Raw genomic sequence first — 21,180 nt, 5'->3', positions numbered from 1 at the left:
TCTTTTTTTTTCTTGCAGAAGTGGACTGTAGAGGAAAGCGAGTGGGTCAAGGCTGGAGTGCAGAAGTATGGAGAAGGAAACTGGGCTGCCATTTCTAAAAACTACCCATTTGTTAACCGAACAGCTGTGATGATTAAGGATCGCTGGCGGACCATGAAAAGACTTGGCATGAACTGAAACAGGCTTTCATTTCCACAGAATTCACAGGAGCATGGTTCCTAATAATAGCCCCTGGTAGTCTGCTGTTTCTTTCAAAAGCTGGGCTGGGATGAGAATTTTGGGCATCCTCCTCTCATGTGGGGGAGGTCCCGGTTCCACTTCATCACAGTTGGAGATCATGGAGCTGAGAAACAAAGCCAAGTCCACCCCATGTCCTTGGCAGAGATGACAGGCACATAGCTTGTACAGTGCCAGAATACCATTAGTATTTCCCTTCTTTAGTGGTTTGCTTGAATTTAAATCCCTGGTAATCAGTAGAACCTTCTCCTAGGAAATGGTGGAGTCTATCAGGAGCCACTTTTGACTCCGTGTACCTGTTAAAACCAGCAACATGAGCATTATTTGGAGTGAACTTCTTCCAGGTAAAGCTTTGGCCTTCTGATGCAAATGCAAAGGAACTTCAGCTGTTGTGAGCCCAGGTTGATGAGAGACCAGTCCTGGTGGAGTCAGAGTCCCTTTAAACATTGTTCAGCCGATTGTGACGTCGACACCTAGAAACGTGACTGCCTTGGCATTTGCTCTATTTGCTGGCCTCCATAGGCAGGTGTAACCTCCACTTCTCATGTGGTGGAACCAGTGTGTTTGTTGGTAAAATGGTGATTGTAGATAAGCTTAGCCCCTGGCCCCATCCACTCTTCCCAATTCCCTTCTTTATGCTGGACTTTTAAAGCTTAAAAGAATCCTGATTAAGTATAAATGCCTAATTCCATTCTTTGTGAAATGGTTGCTTCCGCCTGGTTCCCTAATTGTGCTGTGTTAGTGTCTTGCACTGGAATTCAACATTCCCTTCTCCTTTTGTACTGTGTTGTGCTTGCTGTCTCTCAGATCCTTAAAGACTGTCTTTTTAGCAAAAAAAGAATTTCAGTAAAGTGTTTTCTGTAATCTTTTTTTAAAATGAGAACTAATTATTGTCCATAACTTGTAGCATTCTTCATTAAAGTCTTGCTTCTCTCAAATTTAAGTAGCTGATTAATTGCAGCTGAAAAAGCAGAAGTAGCAAAATGCTGAACAAGCTTTGGTAAACCCTGCTGTCTGTATTAAGAAACTAATGTCAAACTGTATTGAATGTTCTAATCCTTAGAAGCTGTGCCGTACAGACATGTGGAAGTTCCTTCTTAATCTGCCTCATTTCTTCATATACCATACCTCTGAGGACAAAAGAATTCCTTTTTGTCCATTTCTTTTGACAAATGTTAAAGTTTAAAAATTCATCCTGTAGTTAAAATTTGGAAACTTTGTACAGCTTTATTACCTATTAACTACACGTTCGGGGGTTTGGTACTGCTGTTTTTCTAAGTTAACCCCAAATTAAACTAGTGAGAAGGTGAGAACTTGATCTCCACTTGATGTGGTGGTAGCTAGTCGTGGTCTCCCTCCAGACCAAGCTTTAGGATCCAGTAGCTTCTTTATTTTCAACTCACATTGTTAGATGGCACACTCTTAAGTAAAAGAGTGACACTGGGATATACTTAAGGAAGCAAAATATTCCAGTAAGTGTTTCTCCAATTTGAGAAATGCATAGATCCACTAGCCCCTCCCCTTTTTAAATGTAACTTCAGTGTTATTTTTTACTATAATGTTATGGAATGTGTACGGAAAAACCTCTGCCTATAGTTTCTATGGAACTAGACAACTTACCACGAACTGATGGCTGTCTTGGTGAATGTCACTGCTTACCACATACTGGTGAGCAGTGTCGGGACTGGGGCAGTGGTGGGACTCCAGTGGAGGTGCCGGTGTCACTGGGAAATGATCCCACTGTCTCCGACCTTCACCTTAGCGACACTGCAGCCACTGTGCCTCCAGACTGCTGTGATGTCATCTGGCCTTTGCTGGAACTGAACATAATTATGAAGTACATTCTTCATAAAAGCACATACTTGGTGACTGTTAAAAGTATTACCACTTGGAGTCATTGTGATGCATTCTGAGGCAATACTTGGTTAAAAGGTACTCATGCTTAAGATGATGGCTGAGATAAAAACATGTACACTCTGTCAGAACTCAAACACTGACAGACATACTGTCCTGAGGGGTAAGAGTGTGAGGCCCACTCAGGGCCCCAGCTGTGCCTATAGATGGTGAGTTAGACACTGGACTCGATGTCCATTTCATTTCTAATGTAGTAGATAACGGTACTTCCCTTGTAGGCTGATGTGAGAATAAGATGCAGGTAAATCTCTCCTCCATGAAGACAGTGGGTGTTCAATAAGTCTTTTTCCCCTGTGGGTGCTAAAGAAGCCACAGATAAAAGAAGACATATCAAGTGTTTGAACAACATAACAGTCTTTCAGTGGGTTTTGGATAGCTTTAGGTGACTATTATCATTCAGGTGGATGGTAGCAGAATGAGGAGGGCTATCTGTGGAGGAGTCTGACCACTGTCTCTTGCTCACTCTTCATCCATTTAAATGTTTCTACACACTTCCATGCTGTGCTTTGCTCTCCTATGCTGTAGCACTGGGCAGAAAGAAGTCCAATGAAACAGGTTTTGCCCCTTGTATCCTACAAGAGCAATAGGTATCATCTAGCAATTTGATTGGACAAGGAAATGGCAACCCATTCCAGTATTCTTGCCTGGAGAATCCCAGGGACAGAGGAGCCTGGTGGCCTGCTGTCTATGGGGTCACACAGTCGGACATGACTGAAGTGACTTAGCAGCAGCAGCAATTTGATATGAATGAAAAAAAATCTCCCAGTGACTGTGCACTAAGAAATAAGTCCATACATTCAGATAGTTGGAAATAAACCTGCTTAATGTTTATTTCCAACAGGTAAAAACTGAAAAATGACAGCCCAAAGGAAGGGTGGAAATCGCTCTTCTGAAGTAATAGATTCTATGTAGAAACCTGTTAAATAGATTTGGTGAGCCACTGAATTTTTGAAGTTAAAGCAAAAATTCTTCCTGTGAGCCAAACGTGGGGTCTCATGCCAATTCTATTCTGGAATATCTTATGTGTGGCCCTGAGACGGGCCTAAGTGTTACTTGTGGAGTTAATCATTACCCCAGCAGTTGTCTAAATTGCTTGGTTCGACAGCACATATACTGAATTGCTTGGTTCCACTGGGCTGCACACACAGGAGTCTCCAGAGAGCAGCATGTTCCCTTTGCTCTTTGGGGCTGGACTGGTGGTTCTGAACCTAGTGAGCTCTGCTAGGAGCCAGAAGACAGAACCCCTTAGTAGCAATGGGGACCAGCCCCTCTTCCGTGGAGCAGATCGACACGACTTTGCCATTGTGATCCCTCCAGGAAGCACAGAATGCTTCTGGCAATTTGCCCACCAGACTGGCTACTTCTATTTCAGTTATGAGGTGGGTACCTGGTAATACTGGGGACTTGTTTTTCTTGTTTGTTCATTTCCTTTTATAAAAGGGGTCAGGTTTTAAATAAACACAAGGTTCTAGTTGTCTTTATTATGCTGTGACTCCCCACCTGTTAATGAAATGGGTCTGCAGTTAAATGGAAACTCTTGATAGACGAATAATCACTAAAACATATGGCTTGGCTTCTCAAATTGAGGGCTGTGGCAGTGTGCTCGAAATCATGGGACAAACTGGGTGCCTCTTCCTGGAGAGGTGATCATCACATTTACTTGAATTTGATGAGAGGGGAAAGAAAGAGTCCATTTTTTAAATATAATAATAATATGGATATGGTACCAAGCTGAATGAAAAAAATCACATGGACTTTGGAGACAGACCCAGAGATTTCAAAGACGCTTCAGTTTTTATGAAGTTGGGGGAACAATATTACTGTCTTGCCTTTAGGTAATTGCCTTTAGGGTAATTCCAGCAAATTGAAGAATCACTGACTCAAGGTTTCTCTATGTAGTTGGTCCTGTTGCTTAAATACTTTAAGCCAAGTACTTTAATCCATGCTGTGCCCAAGGATGGTCTGCTCAACCGCAACTTAGAAGCTGTTCATTTCCTTTGTTCTTTATCTTGGAAACCTATTAACTTTCTAAATTTTGTCTACATATTAAAAAACTATATTGATCTTATTCCAATGTAACTTAAAATTCATTTTATACCAACTCATCAGAGGTTTTCCTTATCTCTCAATTGGTAATAGAATAGTAGCTACCACACAGCTCACAGCCTGGGCTTATCAAGACCCAGCTTGGAGACAAGTACCTATTGAATGCCTTACTTGCTGTCAAGTATCAAATAAGCCCAAGTCTGGTATACCACTGGGGAGGTCAAAACCAAGTGAGTTCAGCCAAGAACTACATGGCCAGATTCAAGGTCTGAGACATGTTTTCTCACCAGGGGTGCTATTGGCATTTTGGACAATTCTCTGTCTTGCTTACTGCTTCTAACGTGGCAGGATGTTCAGCATTGCTGCCTCCCTGCCCTCCCCTACTCGCACACATGATCATTGCGAAACCTCGACCCAAATGCAAGGTGGGGGTTGGGCAGTACCATCCCTGACTCAGAACCACTGTGCTGATGGTCACTGGACGTCAAATCTTACCATTCAGTTAGCTTCCTGATGATGTAGCAAGCGCTTTTCTCCCTCTTTAATGTGTCTCGGCAGGTTCAGCGGACACTAGGAATGTCACATGACCGGCATGTTGCTGCCACTGCACATACCCCACAGGGTTTCCTTATACAGACCTCTAAGAATGTTCGGGGCCAGATTAACTTCTCTACCCACGAGACAGGTCTGTTTTCATTCTCACAGCTATTGTAATAATCGGGTATTTCTTTGAAATTGGGAAAATAATGAGGAAATATTGAAATTAGTAAGTACTGAGATGCAAAAGCCCTGACTTTTCCACATATGGATGATGAAACCGTAGGGGAAAAAAATTAACCTTGAACACCAGAAACCAGATTTCCTGTAGACTGCCAGTGGCCAAGGACATTAATCAGATGTCCTTGATTAGGCTCCAGAAGCTTGATTTTATCTCTTCATCTCCAGCGAACCAGATTATGGGAAAGTGATCAAAACAGGCAGACCCATTTACGATACAGAATTACAATTAATAAATTTATTATGGGATAGTACTCCAGTCATCAGAACAACTTGAGCCAGTTACCAAAAAGCAGACTCAGAATATAAGGAAATGCATGGCCATGACAAATATCCACATTCTACAGCAAAGCACCTCTCCAGTCACCAGAAAATTCCCACAGCCAGATCGAGCCTGTCCTCACTCCAGACAGCACTAGTCAGTTTGAACTGTTCTCTGTACCAGCCAGGTGCACAAAACAAGACAGTATTTCTCAACAGGTACATAAGACAATCCTTCAGTTCACAGCACAGGATATCAGCATTATTACTTAACACCTTTGGCCCCGATATGCCAGTAGCACCTTCCAGTCACTTAGACAATCAAATACACTGACACATCTTTCGAACCCTGCTCCTCCCCACTGCTCCCCCACCGCCACGTGCAGGAGGTGACCCCGGTTGAGAATAAGCATCAGTACATACCCCAAACCAGCAGCCCCATACAGACCACCTTGCAGGAAGTCACTCCTGGATAGTTTCTTTCATTCACACAGCATCCATCTCTCCTACTTTCAAGATCAAGATGATATCCCAGCTCTAATGGTGTACAAGCAGGCAAACAATATGCTCTTAATATGCCTGTGGTTAGAAATTGCTTAGAAGATGTGAGAATTAGAGGTTGAAAAAGATGAAAACGAAAAAAAAAAAGATGAAAATGTTTTCCATCCAATACAGAGCTCAAGTTACTAAAATCCGGCAAAACAACATTATGGTATTTAGTAAAATACATTTCAAGATCAGGATCTTCCACATCAAAATCTGAATCTTTGCAGTTTTGTCTATAGGAGAAGGCAATGGCAACCCACTCCAGTATTCTTGCCTAGAAAATCCCATGGACGGAGGAGTCTGGTAGGCTGCAGTCCATGGGGTCGCAAAGAGTCGAACACGACTGAGCGACTTCACTCTCACTTTTCACTTTCATGCACTGGAGAAGGAAATGGCAACCCACTAGTGTTCTTGCCTGGAGAATCCCAGGGACGGCAGAGTCTGGTGGGCTGCTGTCTATGGGGTCACACAGAGTTGGACACAAGTGAAGCGACTTAGCAGCAGCAGCACACTTAACTTGGGAGAACAGTTATCTCCAGGGAAATTTAGAGGATGGGAGGGTAGGAGATCAAGAACTTGGTAATGATCTCAGAATTTGTACAGGTTTTTATCAGCTTTGTCTAGCAAACCAGCAAAACCGCTTTGGTTCCGTGCAAGTATACCTCAATTTTGGAGTCTTCTATGAGGGGCCTGAGATGGACCACAAGGAGAATGAAAGAAAACAACTGAATGATACTCTGGATGCAATTGAGGTAACTGTTCTGTGGGAGAAAAACATCCATGGAAACTAAGTTTAAATTTGGAGGAAAGATTAGAATTAGTAGGAATAATATCATACTAGTGAAAGCTTGTTTCGGTAAAAACCAAGCAGGCAAAAAGATCTGAAGCCTTTAATTAATTTTGTGACTTGGAGCTCTTGAAATTCCTCACTTGTTTTCTACCAGGCATCAGCAAATAATGGCTCACAGGCCAAATCTGGCTCACAGCCTTTTAATTTATATATAGCACACCACTTTTAGTGTACAGTTTAGTGGTTTACAAGGTCCTGCAACCATTACCAGCATCTAATTCCAGAAGTTTCATCACTCCAAAAATAAACTGCATGCCTGTTATTCACTCTGTTCCCCATGCTCCCCCAGTCCTGGGTAATCCCTCACTAATCTACTTTCTGTTTCTATAGATTTGCCTGTTCTGTACATTTCACATGAGCGGACTCATACAATGTGGCCTTTTGTGTTTGGCTTCTTTCACTGAGCATGTTTTCAAGGTTCAGCCACATTGTAGCATGTGTTAGTACTTCATTCCTTTTTCTGGATGAATAATATTCTATTGTAAATATGCATCCTATTTTGTTTCTTATCAGCTGGTAGACATCTGGGTTATTTCCACTTCTTGGCTATCATAAATAATGATGCTGTGAGCACCTGCATATAGATTTTTGTGTGAACATACTTCTATTTCTGTACACACAAAAGTGGATACTCTGCTAGTATAACTTTTTAACTTCAATGAGGTACTGCTCTTTTCCACTGTGGGTAACACATTTTACATACCACCAACAGTGTTTGTTGAGAGCTGCAATTTCTCTATATTCTTGCCAATGTGTTACTGTCTTTGTTATAGCAATCCTAGTGGGTCTAAGTGTTATCTGGTGGTTTTTGAGTTGTGTCTCCAATGACTAATGACACTGAACATTTTTTCATGTTTTTTTGCCTTTTGTATATCTACTTCAGAGAAATGTCTATTCAAATCCTTTGCCTATCTTAAAATCTAGTTTTTTTTAATGGTGGAGTTCTAAGAGTCCTTTATATATTCTAGATAATAGTCCTTTATCAGATATATGGTTTGCAAATATTGAGTTGGCCAAAAAAGCTCGTTCAGGATTTTCTAGCCTATCTTCCAGAAAAACTTTTCAGCCAATACAGTATTTTATCCCACTGTTTGGGATCTCTCTCCACTTTCCTGACAGTCTCCCTGATGCACAAAAGCCCAGTTTTTTAAGTGAAGTTTTACTGGAACAAAACAATGCTCATTTGACAATTACAGTTGGTCCCCCTCTGTATCTGCAGGTGGAGAATCTGAAGATATGGAGGGCCGATAATGGGACCAGAGCATCCTCTGCAGGTCCTGGTACCAATCTCCCCGCAGATACTGGGGGACAGCTCACTGGACATATGTCCGTGGCTGATTTTGTGCCTCAGGTGGCAGAGTTTAGTAACTGCAACAGAGACTGTATGGCTTGCAAAGCCTAGAATATTTACTGTCCGGCCCTTCAGTAAAAATTTGCAGGCTCTTATCTTTTACCATATACAAAGAACAGAAGACACTGCCCAGAATGGCAATGATGTGCTGAGTATATGTCTACATCTAGACATACACTGGAACAGCTTTCTGGTTTCAGCACTGAAATTTTTCATTGTAAAAATTTTTAAAAACTGAAGTCCAGGTAATTTTTTCATATACAACAAAACTAGCCATTTACCAACAACTCCAATAGCCCATTTTTTTTTTTGTTCTGCACCCTCAATAGCCAACTTTTACACATCATAAAATCATGTGACTATAGGAGGTTAGTGCTGGTGGGTACCCAGGTGAGGCTAGATGAGAGGCAGAGAGGAACCTTTCCTGTATTTCATTTTCTGTCCCGCAGGAGAGCACACGAAAGGTGCATTACAATATCTTTCACATGTGGCGACACTACAACTTTGCTCGCATGAGAAAAACAGCTGACTTTTTCCTTCTCCAATCAAACTATAACTATGTGAATTGGTGGTCAACAGCCCAGAGCCTTGTCATTGTTCTTTCTGGGATCCTGCAGCTGTATTTCTTGAAGCGTCTCTTCAATATCCCAATGACGACAGAAACACAAAAGCCAAGATGCTAAGCTCAAATGACTACAGTGCCCTAGCTCTTTCCTTCTGGGACACAAGCTTTGTCAAATCTTTAAAAAGTTGTTGGGAAAAAGATCAATTTTAGAAAGTTGTACTCCATGGCTCTCATCTACACAGGCAAAACAGCAATAAAATAATAAAATGTATAAGTTCTGACACTGATTATTTCTAAAGTATGCACTAAATGCTACCATCAAAATACTGCCCATCATATTGCAACCTCTTAACCTTTACTATATCTATTTAGAAATTAACAGAGAACCTTGGAAGGGAGAAGAGTTGAAACAAATGGGACAAAAATATATAAACTGGGTTTTATATGTTGCATACTGAAACAGGAGTTGTAGAGTGCTTTGCTATAATTGAAAAATGCTTTCTTTTTAGAGATGTCATCTTCGGAATTTAAATCAGTATATACACTAAAGAAACAACATTACTGGAAGTTAAATTTTTTCTATGATATGCTTTTTTGCTAAAAAGTACTTTAACAATTCTAAAAGTAATTTTGGAAGGCACGGGGGAGGATGGAAGAGCTGCATTATTATTGCAGGGTCTCTGATTAGTGCTTTTTGTCCAATCCAGTGAGTTAATTAAAGACTTATAAGAATATACATATAAATGAGTCACTCTGCTGTACACCTGAACTAACACAATATTGTACATCAACTATACGTCAAGAAAAAAAAATTTAATTAAAAAAACCAAAAGATTTATAATAGAAATCAAGGTGATAAAAATAACATTCAGCCTGGGATCATACCATTCAAGAAAAAGATCAAGAAAACCGCTTGTTAAAGCCAAGGTAATATAATCAAACTATATTCATAATATCCTATTCTTAGTAACAGAAATACTCAGTAGAAGTGTTACAAAAACAAGTCTTAGCATGTATTCAACACCATCATTTGCCAAGCGCTGTGTTAGGTGCTTTACAATCATGATTCTGAATTCTAAAAACTATTCTTAGGAAGATGGCTAAGGTATTTTGAAAGAAGAATGAAATGAAGCTTATTGAAGTTTAATGACTCATCTAAGGCCATATAGCTAGTAAATGTGAGAAATGGTGTTTGAATCAAGAGTTTTTTCTTCCACACCACACAGCACCTATCATATAGAAAAGCCATAGAATAAACTGCCCTTACTATTTTATCTATATTTCATTTGTAAAATCCCAAACCTGACCTACTTCTGATATGGCAATATCTATTTTTCATAATATTAATAAATATTTAAGAAAATTCATTATGTTCTTATCACGTGTTTGGAAAACAGTGTTATCATAGATAACAATAACAAGCTATTCTTGTCCTCAGTTCTAACAATTTAGAACCTGTTACTCAAAACAAGAAGCCCTCTGATTCAAATATAAAACACAGTCATCTATTCAGTCACAATCACAAAGATCTGAAACCTCATTTTTTGAGTCATTTCTGCATAGTAAGAATCCAGCCTGTATTTGTCCATGATAAGAGAGAATATTAAACTAAGAAGTCCCTGAAGAGGTCACAGTGTTGAAAAAAATTCAACATGACGGTGGCGCCTACAGAGACACAGGAAACAAAACTAGGCCCTTCCACACAGCCACAAGTCCTTGCGACGATTTTGCTTTAAGTCAATGTCTCTTCGTGCCGCACATATTCCCCAATGTCTGCTTGATGAAATACCACAATCGCCATGGGGTCTACTTTCCTGCAGTCTTGTGTGGACTTTGCTGCCACCCCAAAACCCTGGGATTCAAAAGAAGAGACACTGATTCACTCAAGTCATTCAATAAATACGCATTGAGGTCTGGAAACAACAAAGATGAAAAAATACAATTCTTTGAAAAATTCAAAAGGTGCCAAGAATTTAGCCTCTCAAAAGCAGACTGAAAATACATCCTTCTTGAAAGAAAAGATACTTGATTTTTTAACAGCCACCATCTCTACTCACCAGAGGGACATCTGCCATGGAGTAGACCACGACTCCCTGGTACTGAGAAGTGTTTTCAGTGATTCGCCCAAGTCCAGATTTCAGCACATGGTTCCCATACAGGAAGGACTGCTCTGCTCCAGGTTTTATCCACACTTTATACTAGAAGAAAAAGAATTAAACCCAAAAGACATAAAAATGCTAACAGTTACACCCTTGTAGATTAGCTAACTACTACGTCTGTGGTTAATTTCTTTTTTTCTTATGAACTAAGCTTTTTTACTTTTACACTGAATTATGTGCGTGCATGTGTATGTTCAGTTGCTCAGTCGTGCCTGACTCTGTGATCTCAAAACTGAAGTACTGTGACCTACAATACTATGTCAGGTGCAGGTACAAAACATAGTGATTGTTATTTCTACACATCATTTATTTTGTAATATGAATTTTCAGGGAAAGAGGCCTGTTTCCCTTAAACTGTTCACTCCATGACGAGAACTACCATGAGATTCTTTCCTCAACTCTTCAATTTCTCCCATGGGCTTAAAGTTTAACAGCTCTTTTTCTGTAGCCCACTGTGCTCCTCTTCATAGCCACCCATTTGCTTTTCGGTCTCGAGCTGCGTTTGCATAGGCTTTTCAATTTTTGCTGGAGATAAGGACCACTACGCAGCCCCCCAGGGTGAGCTCCTACCCCCCAGCACCAACGACGCCCAGGTAGCAGATGTACGGCTACAGGTGCTGGCACTGACCCTAAGCATGGTCAGGGACTCCGTTGCATAGCAGATGTGCCTAATTCTGCCTTCTGATGTGGCCCTCTGCCTAGACTGCCTCCATCCCTAGTGGCGAGCTGAAACCACCCTACAAACCTTGGCATAGGGTGCTAGGTAATCCAGAGCCGTGATGTGCAACCGAAACTTATGGGTCTTGGTGAATTTTCCGAAGCACGTTCCCAACGACACCAGCTTGTCACCGGAGATATTGGCGGCCAACTTCAAAATCTTCTCACTGAAGGGATAGGGCAGGAGGAAGTGAGGGAGTACGGTGGGACCCAGGCCCGCACCCGCTCCACGCTGCCTACCTGGCCCCGCGCCGCCTCACCTCACGTAGTACACCCGGTCGTTGTGCAGCCTGAAACAGTAGGTGCCGTCGGGCCTGTCGACCAGCAGCTGAAGATTCTCCCCGATGCTGAGAGCAAAATGAGGGCTGGAGACCGCGCCCGGACTCGTCCACACACCGCGCCCCACGCCCTACCCACGCCCCTCCCCGCCAACCACACACTCCCTCTTCTGCTCCAGCGCTCTTACTATTTTGCTATCTTCTCAAACATTACTCGGGTCTCCTCTTCAGTCAGCGGCCGCATTTTCCCGCTGGGTTGGAACGCCGGATCCTCGTGCCTCAGTTAGCGGAAACGGAAGCCCAGCCGCCAGCCGCTCCTTGGCAACCCCAAAGCCGGCCTCTCTAGCTGCTTTCTAATAGTTCCCCACGCTAGCGCCCCGTAATCTGGAGGACTCTCGGGAAAAGAAAGCCGGCCTGACGAGAAACCATAGAGACTGGAAGTGAGCCCCAGCCGCTTCCGGTTCTAGATTAGAAAGTCAGCGCCCTCCCTGGACGGGAGAGGAAGTGACGCTGTTGCCGAAAAGATGGCGGCAACGGCGACGATTCCATCTTCAACTACGGCCTCGGCCACGACGACAGCCACTGCGGCTGCTCTCGGGGAGGTGGAGGATGAAGGGCTCCTGGCGTCGCTGTTCCGGGACCGCTTTCCGGAGGCCCAGTGGCGGGAGCGGCCTGACGTGGGACGCTATCTCAGAGAGTTGAGTGGCTCAGGACTGGAGCGGCTGCGGCGGGAGCCCGAGCGCCTGGCCGAGGAGCGAGCGCAGCTGCTGCAGCAGACGCGCGACTTGGCCTTCGCCAACTACAAGACCTTCATCCGCGGCGCCGAGTGCACCGAGCGCATCCACCGTCTCTTTGGGGATGTGGAGGAGTCGCTCGGCCGCCTGCTCGACCGCTTGCCCAGCTTCCAACAGAGCTGCAGGTGCGGCGGGCCCGGAGCTAGAGGGGCTTTTAATAACTGTAATAGTTGTCTTTATGATGATAGGAATACTTAACACTTAGAGCTTACTATATGCCAGCTTCTCCTTTGAGCATTTTATTAATCCTTTTAAGCATCACAGCAGCCTTCGAGGTACGTACGCCATTCCCATTTTGTGTATAAGGAAATTGAGACCGCCCTAGGATGTTCCTAAGTCAGAACTGGAACCCAGCAGCACATCCCTCTTATAGGGCTGTTGTGAGCACTAAATGGAATGCATACAAAGCACTTATCATTGGGTCTGACATATCATAATTAACACCCTACAACTGTCAGTTTAATATATGTGCATATTTACGTAAACATACACACATCACACATACACACAACACACATGTACATACAACAGCTTGGATGAGAGATATCTGAAACAAAACTTTCACTGACAGGAGACTGACAAGAAAATCCCATTTGGGAGCAGTAATAATCCTCAAAAAAACCACAAAACCCCCACCAAACTTCCTTTTTGAACCATATTCTGCCTCTCTCCATCATTATCCCTAATTCTGCCTTCCAGCCTTTCATGAGAAAAGTGTTTTTTTTAGAGTCTTTCAGTATTTGAGAATAGCTTTCATATTCTTCCAGTCCTCTAGAATAGAGAAGGGGCTTCACAAAGCAGGCCTCTGCAGTTACAAAGAAGAAAGGGGGACTGTGGCAGGAACTAAGGTTGGACAATAGCAGAGAAGATTAAGAGGCTGAGGGAACTTGGGGGTTAGGTTGTAGTTCAAAGCTACTTGGGGCAAATAAGAACAGCCGTTATTAAAGGAACATTTACTCCATATCAGATTCTGTGTTAAATGGTTTATACCCATCAGCTCATTTAATCCTCACATCCTTATGAGGTCATAGTACTATTTTACCAATGAAGAAACAGTTCAGAGAGACTAAGTACCTTGCCATGGCTTGTTAAGTGGCATGCTGCTACTGCTGCTGCTAAGTCGCTTCAGTCCTGTCCGACTCTGTGCGACCCCATAGACAGCAGCCCACCAAGGCTCCCCTGTCCCTGGGATTCTCCAGGCAAGAACACTGGAGTGGGTTGCCATTTCCTTCTCCAATGCGTGAAAGTGAAGTTGCGTAGTCGTGTCCGACTCTTAGTGACCCCATGGACTGCAGCCTACCAGGCTCCTCCGTCCATGGGATTTTCCAGGCAAGAGTAGTTAAGTGGCATATCTGGATTCAAATCTTTTTTTTCTTTAATCACTTACTAGTTGTGTGATCTTAGACAAGTTGCTTAAAATCTTTGGGATAAAAGTACCTGATGAGTTTGGTGTAAAGATTAAATCAGATTAATCATCTAGCCTAGTGTCAGTTCATAGTAAGTGCTTGGTAACTGGATGCAGAGCGGTAAACCGCCAAATGTTCTCCTGACTGTTACTAGGAATTTTGTGAAAGAGGCTGAGGAGATCAGTTCCAATCGCCGGATGAACACCCTGACTCTAAACCGGCACACGGAAATCCTGGAGATCCTGGAGATCCCTCAGCTCATGGACACCTGTGTCCGGAACAGCTATTATGAAGAGGCCCTGGAGCTGGCAGCCTACGTACGCCGACTAGAAAGGAAATACTCCTCCATCCCTGTCATCCAGGTAGCCAACTTGCCCAGAGAAGACTCAAACTTATGTTCTTATGGTCAGTAACTCTGTGGTCATCACTGACCCTTTAGGCAGAAACCCTGGGGAAACTCCTTGCATGTTTCATATCAGTTACTGCAAGGCAGGCAGGCTTGATCATAAAACATACATTCATTATTCAGTCAGCTGATAAATATTACCCATGGGCCAGCAGTGATCTAGGTGCTGGGGAAGTAGCGTGAACAAAGACAAGGCTGTGGCTCTTGTGACTATAAGCTGTTAACTGGCAAATAGATAATATCCTTTCAGATAGTGAAATACACCAGGGAGTGGGGTAGAAGACTAGGTGGGTTGCTCCAGGAAGAGTGGTCAGAAAAGGCTTTTCTGGAGAAGTAACATTTAAGCTGAGACCCAGATGATGAGAATCCAGCCACATGATGATGTGGGGAGAGACCAAACCAGGAAGTGTCTGACAAAGTATAGCAGGCTAAGGAGAGAAGAAGTTGGAGTGTTTAGAAGTAAAAAAGACAGCCATTCTGGCTGGTCTGCAGTGAGCAAGGGGAGAGTATTAGGACGCAGGTGAGGGCAGGAGAACCAGGCAGGGCCTGTAGGCCACAGTGAACCAAACCTTTGTTGGTGAGCCTGGATGCATCAGTTTTAGGAGGTCCATCTCATACGTCAGGACAGCAGTGGGAATGTTGGTTGGCAATATTCAGGGCTAGCAGAATGGGTTCCGGGGAGTGTCTTCCCCAGCGTACTGACTCACCCCCTGTTGTCAGGGCATTGTGAATGAAGTGCGCCAGTCCATGCAGCTGATGCTGAGCCAGCTGATCCAACAACTGAGGACCAACATCCAGCTCCCTGCCTGCCTCCGTGTCATTGGCTTTCTACGGCAAATGGATGTCTTCACTGAGGCTGAGCTGAGGGTCAAGTTTCTTCAGGCCCGAGATGCTTGGCTCCGTTCCATCCTGACTGCCATCCCCAATGATGATCCCTATTTCCACATCACAAAAACTATCGAGGCCTGCCGTGTCCATCTGTTCGATATTATCACCCAGTACCGTGCCATCTTCTCAGACGAGGACCCTCTGCTGCCTCCTGCCATGGGTGAGCACATGGTGAATGAGAGTGCCATCTTCCACGGCTGGGTGCTGCAGAAAGTCTCACAGTTCCTGCAGGTGCTGGAGACCGACCTTAACCGAGGGATTGGCAGCCGTCTGGACTCTCTGCTGGGCCAGTGCATGTACTTTGGGCTGTCCTTCAGTCGAGTAGGGGCTGATTTCCGGGGTCAGTTGGCACCTGTTTTCCAGCAGGTGGCTATCGGCACTTTCCAGAAAGCAATTCAGGAGGCCGTTGAGAAGTTCCAGGATGAAATGAACTCTTATACCCTCATCTCGACTCCAGCCGTCCTGGGCAGCAGTACCCTGCCGGCTGCTGCTCCAGTCACTCAGCCAGGGACCCTGCAGCCGCCCATGGTGCTCTTAGATTTCCCGCCCCTTGCCTGCTTCCTCAACAACATTCTGGTCGCCTTCAATGATCTACGCCTCTGCTGCCCTGTGGCCCTGGCGCAGGATGTGACCAGGGCCCTGGAGGACGCCCTTGACAAGGTGAGCGCAGACTGTTGGCTCTCTACTGGGGCCTCCTTTTTTTGTGGGGGGGGCGGTAGCGGGGTGCTCCTTTCGTTACAGGTGGCCAGACTTTTGTAACACACCAGTCTGTGACAGGGTGCCTGCTGACTTAGGTTTAGTGTGGTCTTAGAGGTTTTTCTAGTTGAAAAGGTCTGGTTAGTCGTCCTCCATGAAGTGGCTCACCTGTAGTAATTTTTCAGTGATGTATTGGTTTTCTGTTGCTGCATGACAAACTCACACAAACATAGCAGCTTAAAACAACACATATTTATCATGTCTCAGTTTCTTTGGGTCAGGAGTCCAGGCACAGTATAACTGGGTTGAGCTTCTGCTCACGAGGTTGTAATCGAGGTGTTGGCCCGACTGTGGACTCCTCTGGGGCTCGGGATCCCCTCCTTTCAGGTTCATTCACAGTGGCATATTCCTGTTCCTTACAGTTGTAGGACTGAGGCCCTCAACTCCTGGAGACCACCCCACTCCATGAGCAGTTCACAGTTTTTGATTCTTCAGGGCCAGTGGGAGCGCATCTCTCCTGCTCAAAGTCTCTTCCTCAGCCCTCTTTTTAAGAGGTTCATCTAATTAAGTCAGGCCCACCCAGGATAACTTCCTTTTTCATTAATTCACAGTCAGCCGATTTGGGATGTTAATGAAAACTGCAGAATCCTTCACCTTTGCCATATCCTATTGGTTCTGCCTGCGCTCAAGGAGGAGGAGAAAACACAAAGGAGTGGGTACCAGGAGGTGGGGATCACAAGAGCCGTCTTAGAATTCCATCTAATATAAGTAACACTACTGATCCTACTAATTTCTGAGTATGGTGCACGTTTTTAAACATTACATCTTTAGATGTTGAGGTGCTTCTTACAGTTGATGGCATCCTATAATCCCTGTCAACCAGGTGGCAGTTGTGACATGCTTGCATTGAGTCTTTCTGTTGAAAACAGCAAGAAAGCATGAGCAGTGAGGCTTTTTAGGGTCAGTGAAATTCAGATAATAGAATTAGCTAGTACCCATCTAGAGCTTACCTCCACAGAAGCACTGAGTGCACAGCTGGAACTAGAGCCCAGAACATCTAGCACCAGAGGCTCTTTGTTATTTACTTGTTTGTTTGGCGGGACATTGCAGCTTGTGACCAGGGATTGAACCCAGGCCCTTGGCAGTGAAAGCACAGATTTCTAACCACTGAAGCACCAGGCAGTTTCCCAGAGTGTCTGTTCTTAACCCTGTCACCATGACACCTCTCTGTAATGTTAGCTAGGCTTGCTCTGTTATTTGTATGTGGAAATAATGAATGTTCTTTGTATGTGGAAATAATGTATGTTCTTTTCCAGCTCTGTTTTCCTGCTCCTTTACAATTTTCTAGTGGTTCTAGCATTTTGGAACTTCAGAGGCCTTACTCAGTAAAACCTTTCATGGTATTGCTGGTATTTTCCTGGATCCATCAGAGTTCTAGTCCATCTCCCATTGGAGCCAAAAATGTTGTATTCTGTGTATTTCATGATGTTCCTGCACTGGAATTGGAAACTGCGCCAATAATGAAACTAGTTGAGTAAGGAATACATCATTGAAGTGACAGAATTGTGAAGACTGACCACAGTTGTGAAATACAAGATAATGATGTACTGTTTGGAAGGAGTGTTCTTTCAGAAAACTTGAGGGCTGCACATCTTTGTCACTGCTGATGGGGATAGATTAACAGGTAATTGGTGGTGCCCTTTTCTCCTAGGTAACTAAAGTAATCCTGGCCTTCCATCGTGCAGAAGAGGCTGCCTTCAGCAGTGGGGAGCAAGAGCTCTTTGTCCAGTTCTGCACTGTCTTCCTGGAAGACCTTGTTCCTTATTTAAATCGCTGTCTCCAAGTCCTCTTTCCTCCAGCTCAGATCACACAGACCTTAGGTAAGAGAATGGAGAAGAAAAGATTTTTAAAACTATTTTATTGACATAATTCACATACTAAGTAATTCACCAATTTTTAAAATTAAGTTTTTAGTAAAAATGTACAGAGGTGTGCGACCATTGCTACCATCTAATTTTAGAACATTTCCATCACCCCAAAGATCCCTGGTGTTCATTTGTGGTCATTCCCCAATCTCACCCTTAGCCCCTGGCAGCTACTAACCTACTTTCTGTTGCAGTCGATTCTCCCTTTCTGGACATTTCTTTTTTTTTTTTGGACATTTCTTATCTATAGACTCATTCAATATGTTTATATCTGGCTAAGTGAAAGAAGCCAATCACAAGAAACCACAATGTATGATTCCATTGCCATGAAATGTTTATAGACGGTGTTTATGAAGTATTTTTTCGTAATTTGCCTTCGTATCCCTTTGTCCACTGTCTCTGTGTGGTGAAGGGCATGCGGGAGGGCAGTGGGCAGTGGTCCCGCCAGCAGAGTGGCTGCTCTTGGCTCCCCCAGCTTCTCCTTGGCCCTGTCCGGGGAAGCCGGTGCCTGCCCAGGCTCTCCTGGCACTGTCTTTCTCCATCCGCCGTGCACTCTGCTGTTCCGATGACCTTCACCGTCTGGCTTTACGGCACAGCTCCCTGTCCCCTCTCACAAAGGTGATTTTTACCGTACTGAAATGTGGTGACTGTGTTCGTTACTCCCAGTAAGTGTTTGGGATTTTTTTCCCTTGTGACACATCAATATTTAAACTTATTAAAAGTTTTTTTCACTTATGTTCTTTACCTTCTGGATCAGGCATTCCACCCACTCAGCTCTCCAAGTACGGAAACCTGGGGCACGTGAACGTCAGCGTCGTCCAGGAGCCTCTGGCCTTTATCCTGCCCAAGAGAGAGCCGGTCTTCTGTCTGGACAAGGAGCTAGTCCCGGAGCTCCCGGCTCCAGCGCCAGCACTGCCCCCCGAGGCGCCGAGCCCGGAGCCCGTCAGCCCCGCTGTCCCTGACGCGGGGCAAGAGGAGGTGGAGTCCGCGGGGCCCCCGCAGCCCGACGAGCCTAGTGCGGGTATCTGACAGGCGCTGCCTGCCCCCAAGGCCGATGTGGCGGGTCCCCGGGCGCGGGTCGGGGGAAGGTTAGGCAGCTCCGATGGGAACGGGTGTTGCCGCGCGTGGGAGAGGCTGCAAAAGGCGTAATTCAGGAGAGAACCCCCAATACTGTAAAGCAACCATATTCCAATTAAATTTAAAAAATAGTGAACCTCTTGGCTATTCTTGTAAATGCTTGGTTAAACTATCAGAAACGGGAAAAAAAAACAACAAACCTATCAGAAACGGGACTTAAGGCTGAAAGACGCCGCGGAGAGGCAGGCTGTGTACTGGAAGCGGCGCCGGCGCTCCCGGAAGGCGCATGGAAACCACTTTCCGGCGTCCCTGACGGCGGAGCCTCGGCTACGGGGGCCGACGAGGGACGCGTCCGGGCGGGCGACTCTGCTCCACGCGCCATGGGTCACCTGGGAGTTGGGCTGCTGCTGCGGTGGCTGCGGGCGCCGCGCTGCGTTGGGTCGGCCCTGCTGTGGGGAGAGCGGGTAGCGGTCGGCGGCGCCCGGACCTACAGCTCCACGCCCGCCCGGGATGAACTCCAGGGGCCGGCGCGCCGGCGCTCCTACTGGCGCTACGTGCGGCGTCTGGTGCGGGGAACGCCGGAGCCGCCGTACCCGCACGTGTGCCAGGTCGGGGACCCGGCGCTGCGGGCCGTGGCGGCCCCGGTAGAGCCGGCGCAGCTGGCGGGACCCGAGCTGCAGCGGCTGGTGGAGCGGCTAGTGCAAGTGATGCGGCGCCGGCACTGCGTGGGCTTGAGCGCGCCGCAGCTCGGGGTGCCGCTGCAGGTACTGGCGCTGGAGTTCCCCGAGGCGCTCTTCCGCGCTTGCGCGCCGCGTGTGCGCGAGGCCCGTCAGATGGAGCCCTTCCCCCTGCGCGTGTTCGTGAACCCCAGCCTGCGGGTGCTGGACAGCCGCCTGGTCACGTTCCCTGAGGGCTGCGAGAGTGTCGCTGGCTTCCTTGCTTGCGTGCCCCGCTTCCAGGCGGTGCAGATCTCAGGTGCGGAAAGGTGGGGTCCCTGGGGCGGCGGCTGGGTGCCTGTGTGCTCCCCTTCAACCTGTGTAAGGCGGAGGGTTCGGATCCCACGGAAGAGTTTACACCAAGTTGCAGTTAAAGTGTAGACACGTTGATGGCTGATCTGAGGAGCCTACCGACATGAAGAAAGAGCAGACCCTAGAGTGGACGAAATTCAGGGCTGATGGGACCGGGCAGGAGGTGCTGTGGGAGCAGAGCCAACTCAACTGGGGCACAGGGGTGGGGACTGGAAGGGGGGCCTGGCTCCGCTGTGAGCGCTCACCCCGTCCTCTACCCTGTCGCTCACCCTGTGTCTCTTTTCTCTCTCTCTCTCTCTCTCACACATCTCTGCTGCTATTAGATCTGTCGTGGTGGCTTGGGAGAAGTGGAACCCAGCTTTGCCTAGCTCAGGGTGATAAGCCAGTACCTGTCTGTCGTTCCACAGGCTATTCTGCAGAATGGGATTCTTTGCTGGAGGGTTGGGATGGTGGTTCTTCTTGAGCAAGCCACTTGGGAAGATCATTTCTCATTTTAGCCCCATAGTGAGCCTAGCAACCCACCTGTCAGGATTGGGAACCTGGTTGAATACTTGGTAGAGTCAGAGTTCAGACTTCGTTTTTAGGATGGAGAGGGGCTGCCGTCTGCATTCCCTTCTGATGTTGCCTCTTGTAAACACAGCTGGGGGCAGGGAAAGTCTCAGTAGGTTGAGAATGACGGAGTTCCAGCATGTCCTCACGCAGGGTGTACCTTCCTTTGCAGGGTTGGACCCTAGAGGAGAGCAGGTGGCGTGGCAGGCAAGTGGGTGGGCAGCCCGCATCATCCAGCACGAGATGGACCACTTGCAGGGCTGCCTGTTCATTGACAAAATGGACAGCAAGACGTTTACAAACATCCACTGGATGGAGGTGAATGACTAACCAAGACACACTGCACTCCGGCTTTGAGCTGGGCACATCTTCCTTGCTGGACTTGGTGCTGGCTCTGCTCTGACAGAAAACAACGGACTGCCAGAGCTACCAAACTGAGTTGGAGGAAGATGCTAAAAATGTGTACTCTGAAATGAGCTATGGACAATATATTGCTTTCAACCTGAGAAGAAAAGTATCTCCTCTAAAAGAGTGGACATTTCCTGGCAATTTTGTATAGAGATGGGAGGTGAGGGGTGCAAATAAATAGCCACTCAGTAGATGTGATTTCAGAGGAGTGTAGCTATCTATTCCCCAAGCCACGATTAGATAATGATGTAACCCCCAAACATCTGAAAGCTGTATTTAAAATGCAGATTAAGGTTGTGGTT

At 45.8% G+C, this 21,180-nt stretch overlaps 4 protein-coding genes and 1 long non-coding RNA gene across 12 annotated transcripts in view; 3 read left to right on the top strand and 2 right to left on the bottom strand.

The window, feature by feature from the left end:
- TERF2 (telomeric repeat binding factor 2) overlaps positions 1-1,379 on the top strand; it is a 22,244-nt gene extending 20,865 nt beyond the window's left edge. For both annotated transcript variants that reach the window (XM_043898935.1, XM_043898933.1), the window contains exon 10: positions 19-1,379. In XM_043898935.1, coding sequence (XP_043754870.1) covers positions 19-177 — 159 coding nt within the window. In that variant the 3' untranslated portion in view covers positions 178-1,379. The remainder of the gene's footprint in view (positions 1-18) is intronic.
- Positions 1,030-12,214, bottom strand: NIP7 (nucleolar pre-rRNA processing protein NIP7). Of its 5 annotated transcripts, XR_006340528.1 has the most exons (6): positions 11,890-12,214; positions 11,684-11,770; positions 11,452-11,590; positions 10,605-10,745; positions 1,858-2,057; positions 1,030-1,198 (listed from the first exon to the last, which is right to left on the bottom strand). XR_006340528.1 is itself a non-coding variant. In XM_043898942.1 (5 exons), the coding sequence occupies exons 1-5, from the start codon at positions 11,943-11,945 to the stop codon at positions 1,959-1,961; spliced, it is 522 nt and encodes a 173-aa protein (XP_043754877.1). In that variant the 5' UTR covers positions 11,946-12,214; the 3' UTR covers positions 1,030-1,958. The 5 variants fall into 5 exon arrangements, 4 of the variants coding, with proteins under 4 accessions (XP_043754877.1, XP_043754879.1, XP_043754875.1 ...); XM_043898942.1 differs by having other exon boundaries at positions 1,030-2,057; XM_043898944.1 differs by lacking the exons at positions 1,030-1,198; positions 1,858-2,057 and adding an exon at positions 2,080-2,451.
- TMED6 (transmembrane p24 trafficking protein 6) lies at positions 2,913-8,818 on the top strand. The gene is made up of 4 exons (XM_043898939.1): positions 2,913-3,530; positions 4,756-4,882; positions 6,385-6,533; positions 8,432-8,818. The coding sequence occupies exons 1-4, from the start codon at positions 3,318-3,320 to the stop codon at positions 8,663-8,665; spliced, it is 723 nt and encodes a 240-aa protein (XP_043754874.1). The 5' UTR covers positions 2,913-3,317; the 3' UTR covers positions 8,666-8,818.
- On the top strand, positions 12,195-21,180 carry COG8 (component of oligomeric golgi complex 8). Of its 3 annotated transcripts, XM_043898931.1 has the most exons (6): positions 12,195-12,620; positions 14,056-14,263; positions 15,028-15,855; positions 17,603-17,771; positions 18,574-18,747; positions 20,643-21,180. In XM_043898931.1, the coding sequence occupies exons 1-6, from the start codon at positions 12,226-12,228 to the stop codon at positions 20,798-20,800; spliced, it is 1,932 nt and encodes a 643-aa protein (XP_043754866.1). In that variant the 5' UTR covers positions 12,195-12,225; the 3' UTR covers positions 20,801-21,180. The 3 variants fall into 3 exon arrangements, with proteins under 3 accessions (XP_043754866.1, XP_043754865.1, XP_043754867.1); XM_043898930.1 differs by lacking the exon at positions 20,643-21,180 and having other exon boundaries at positions 18,574-19,029; XM_043898932.1 differs by lacking the exons at positions 17,603-17,771; positions 18,574-18,747.
- Positions 16,129-18,697, bottom strand: LOC122691899. The gene is made up of 2 exons (XR_006340529.1): positions 18,562-18,697; positions 16,129-17,766 (listed from the first exon to the last, which is right to left on the bottom strand). It is a non-coding gene; the product is annotated as an uncharacterized LOC122691899 (long non-coding RNA).

Source organism: Cervus elaphus, chromosome 4 (genome assembly GCF_910594005.1).
Source record: "Cervus elaphus chromosome 4, mCerEla1.1, whole genome shotgun sequence".
NCBI classification, from domain to species: Eukaryota; Metazoa; Chordata; class Mammalia; order Artiodactyla; family Cervidae; genus Cervus; species Cervus elaphus.
This window is presented reverse-complemented; position numbering and strand designations above follow the sequence as displayed.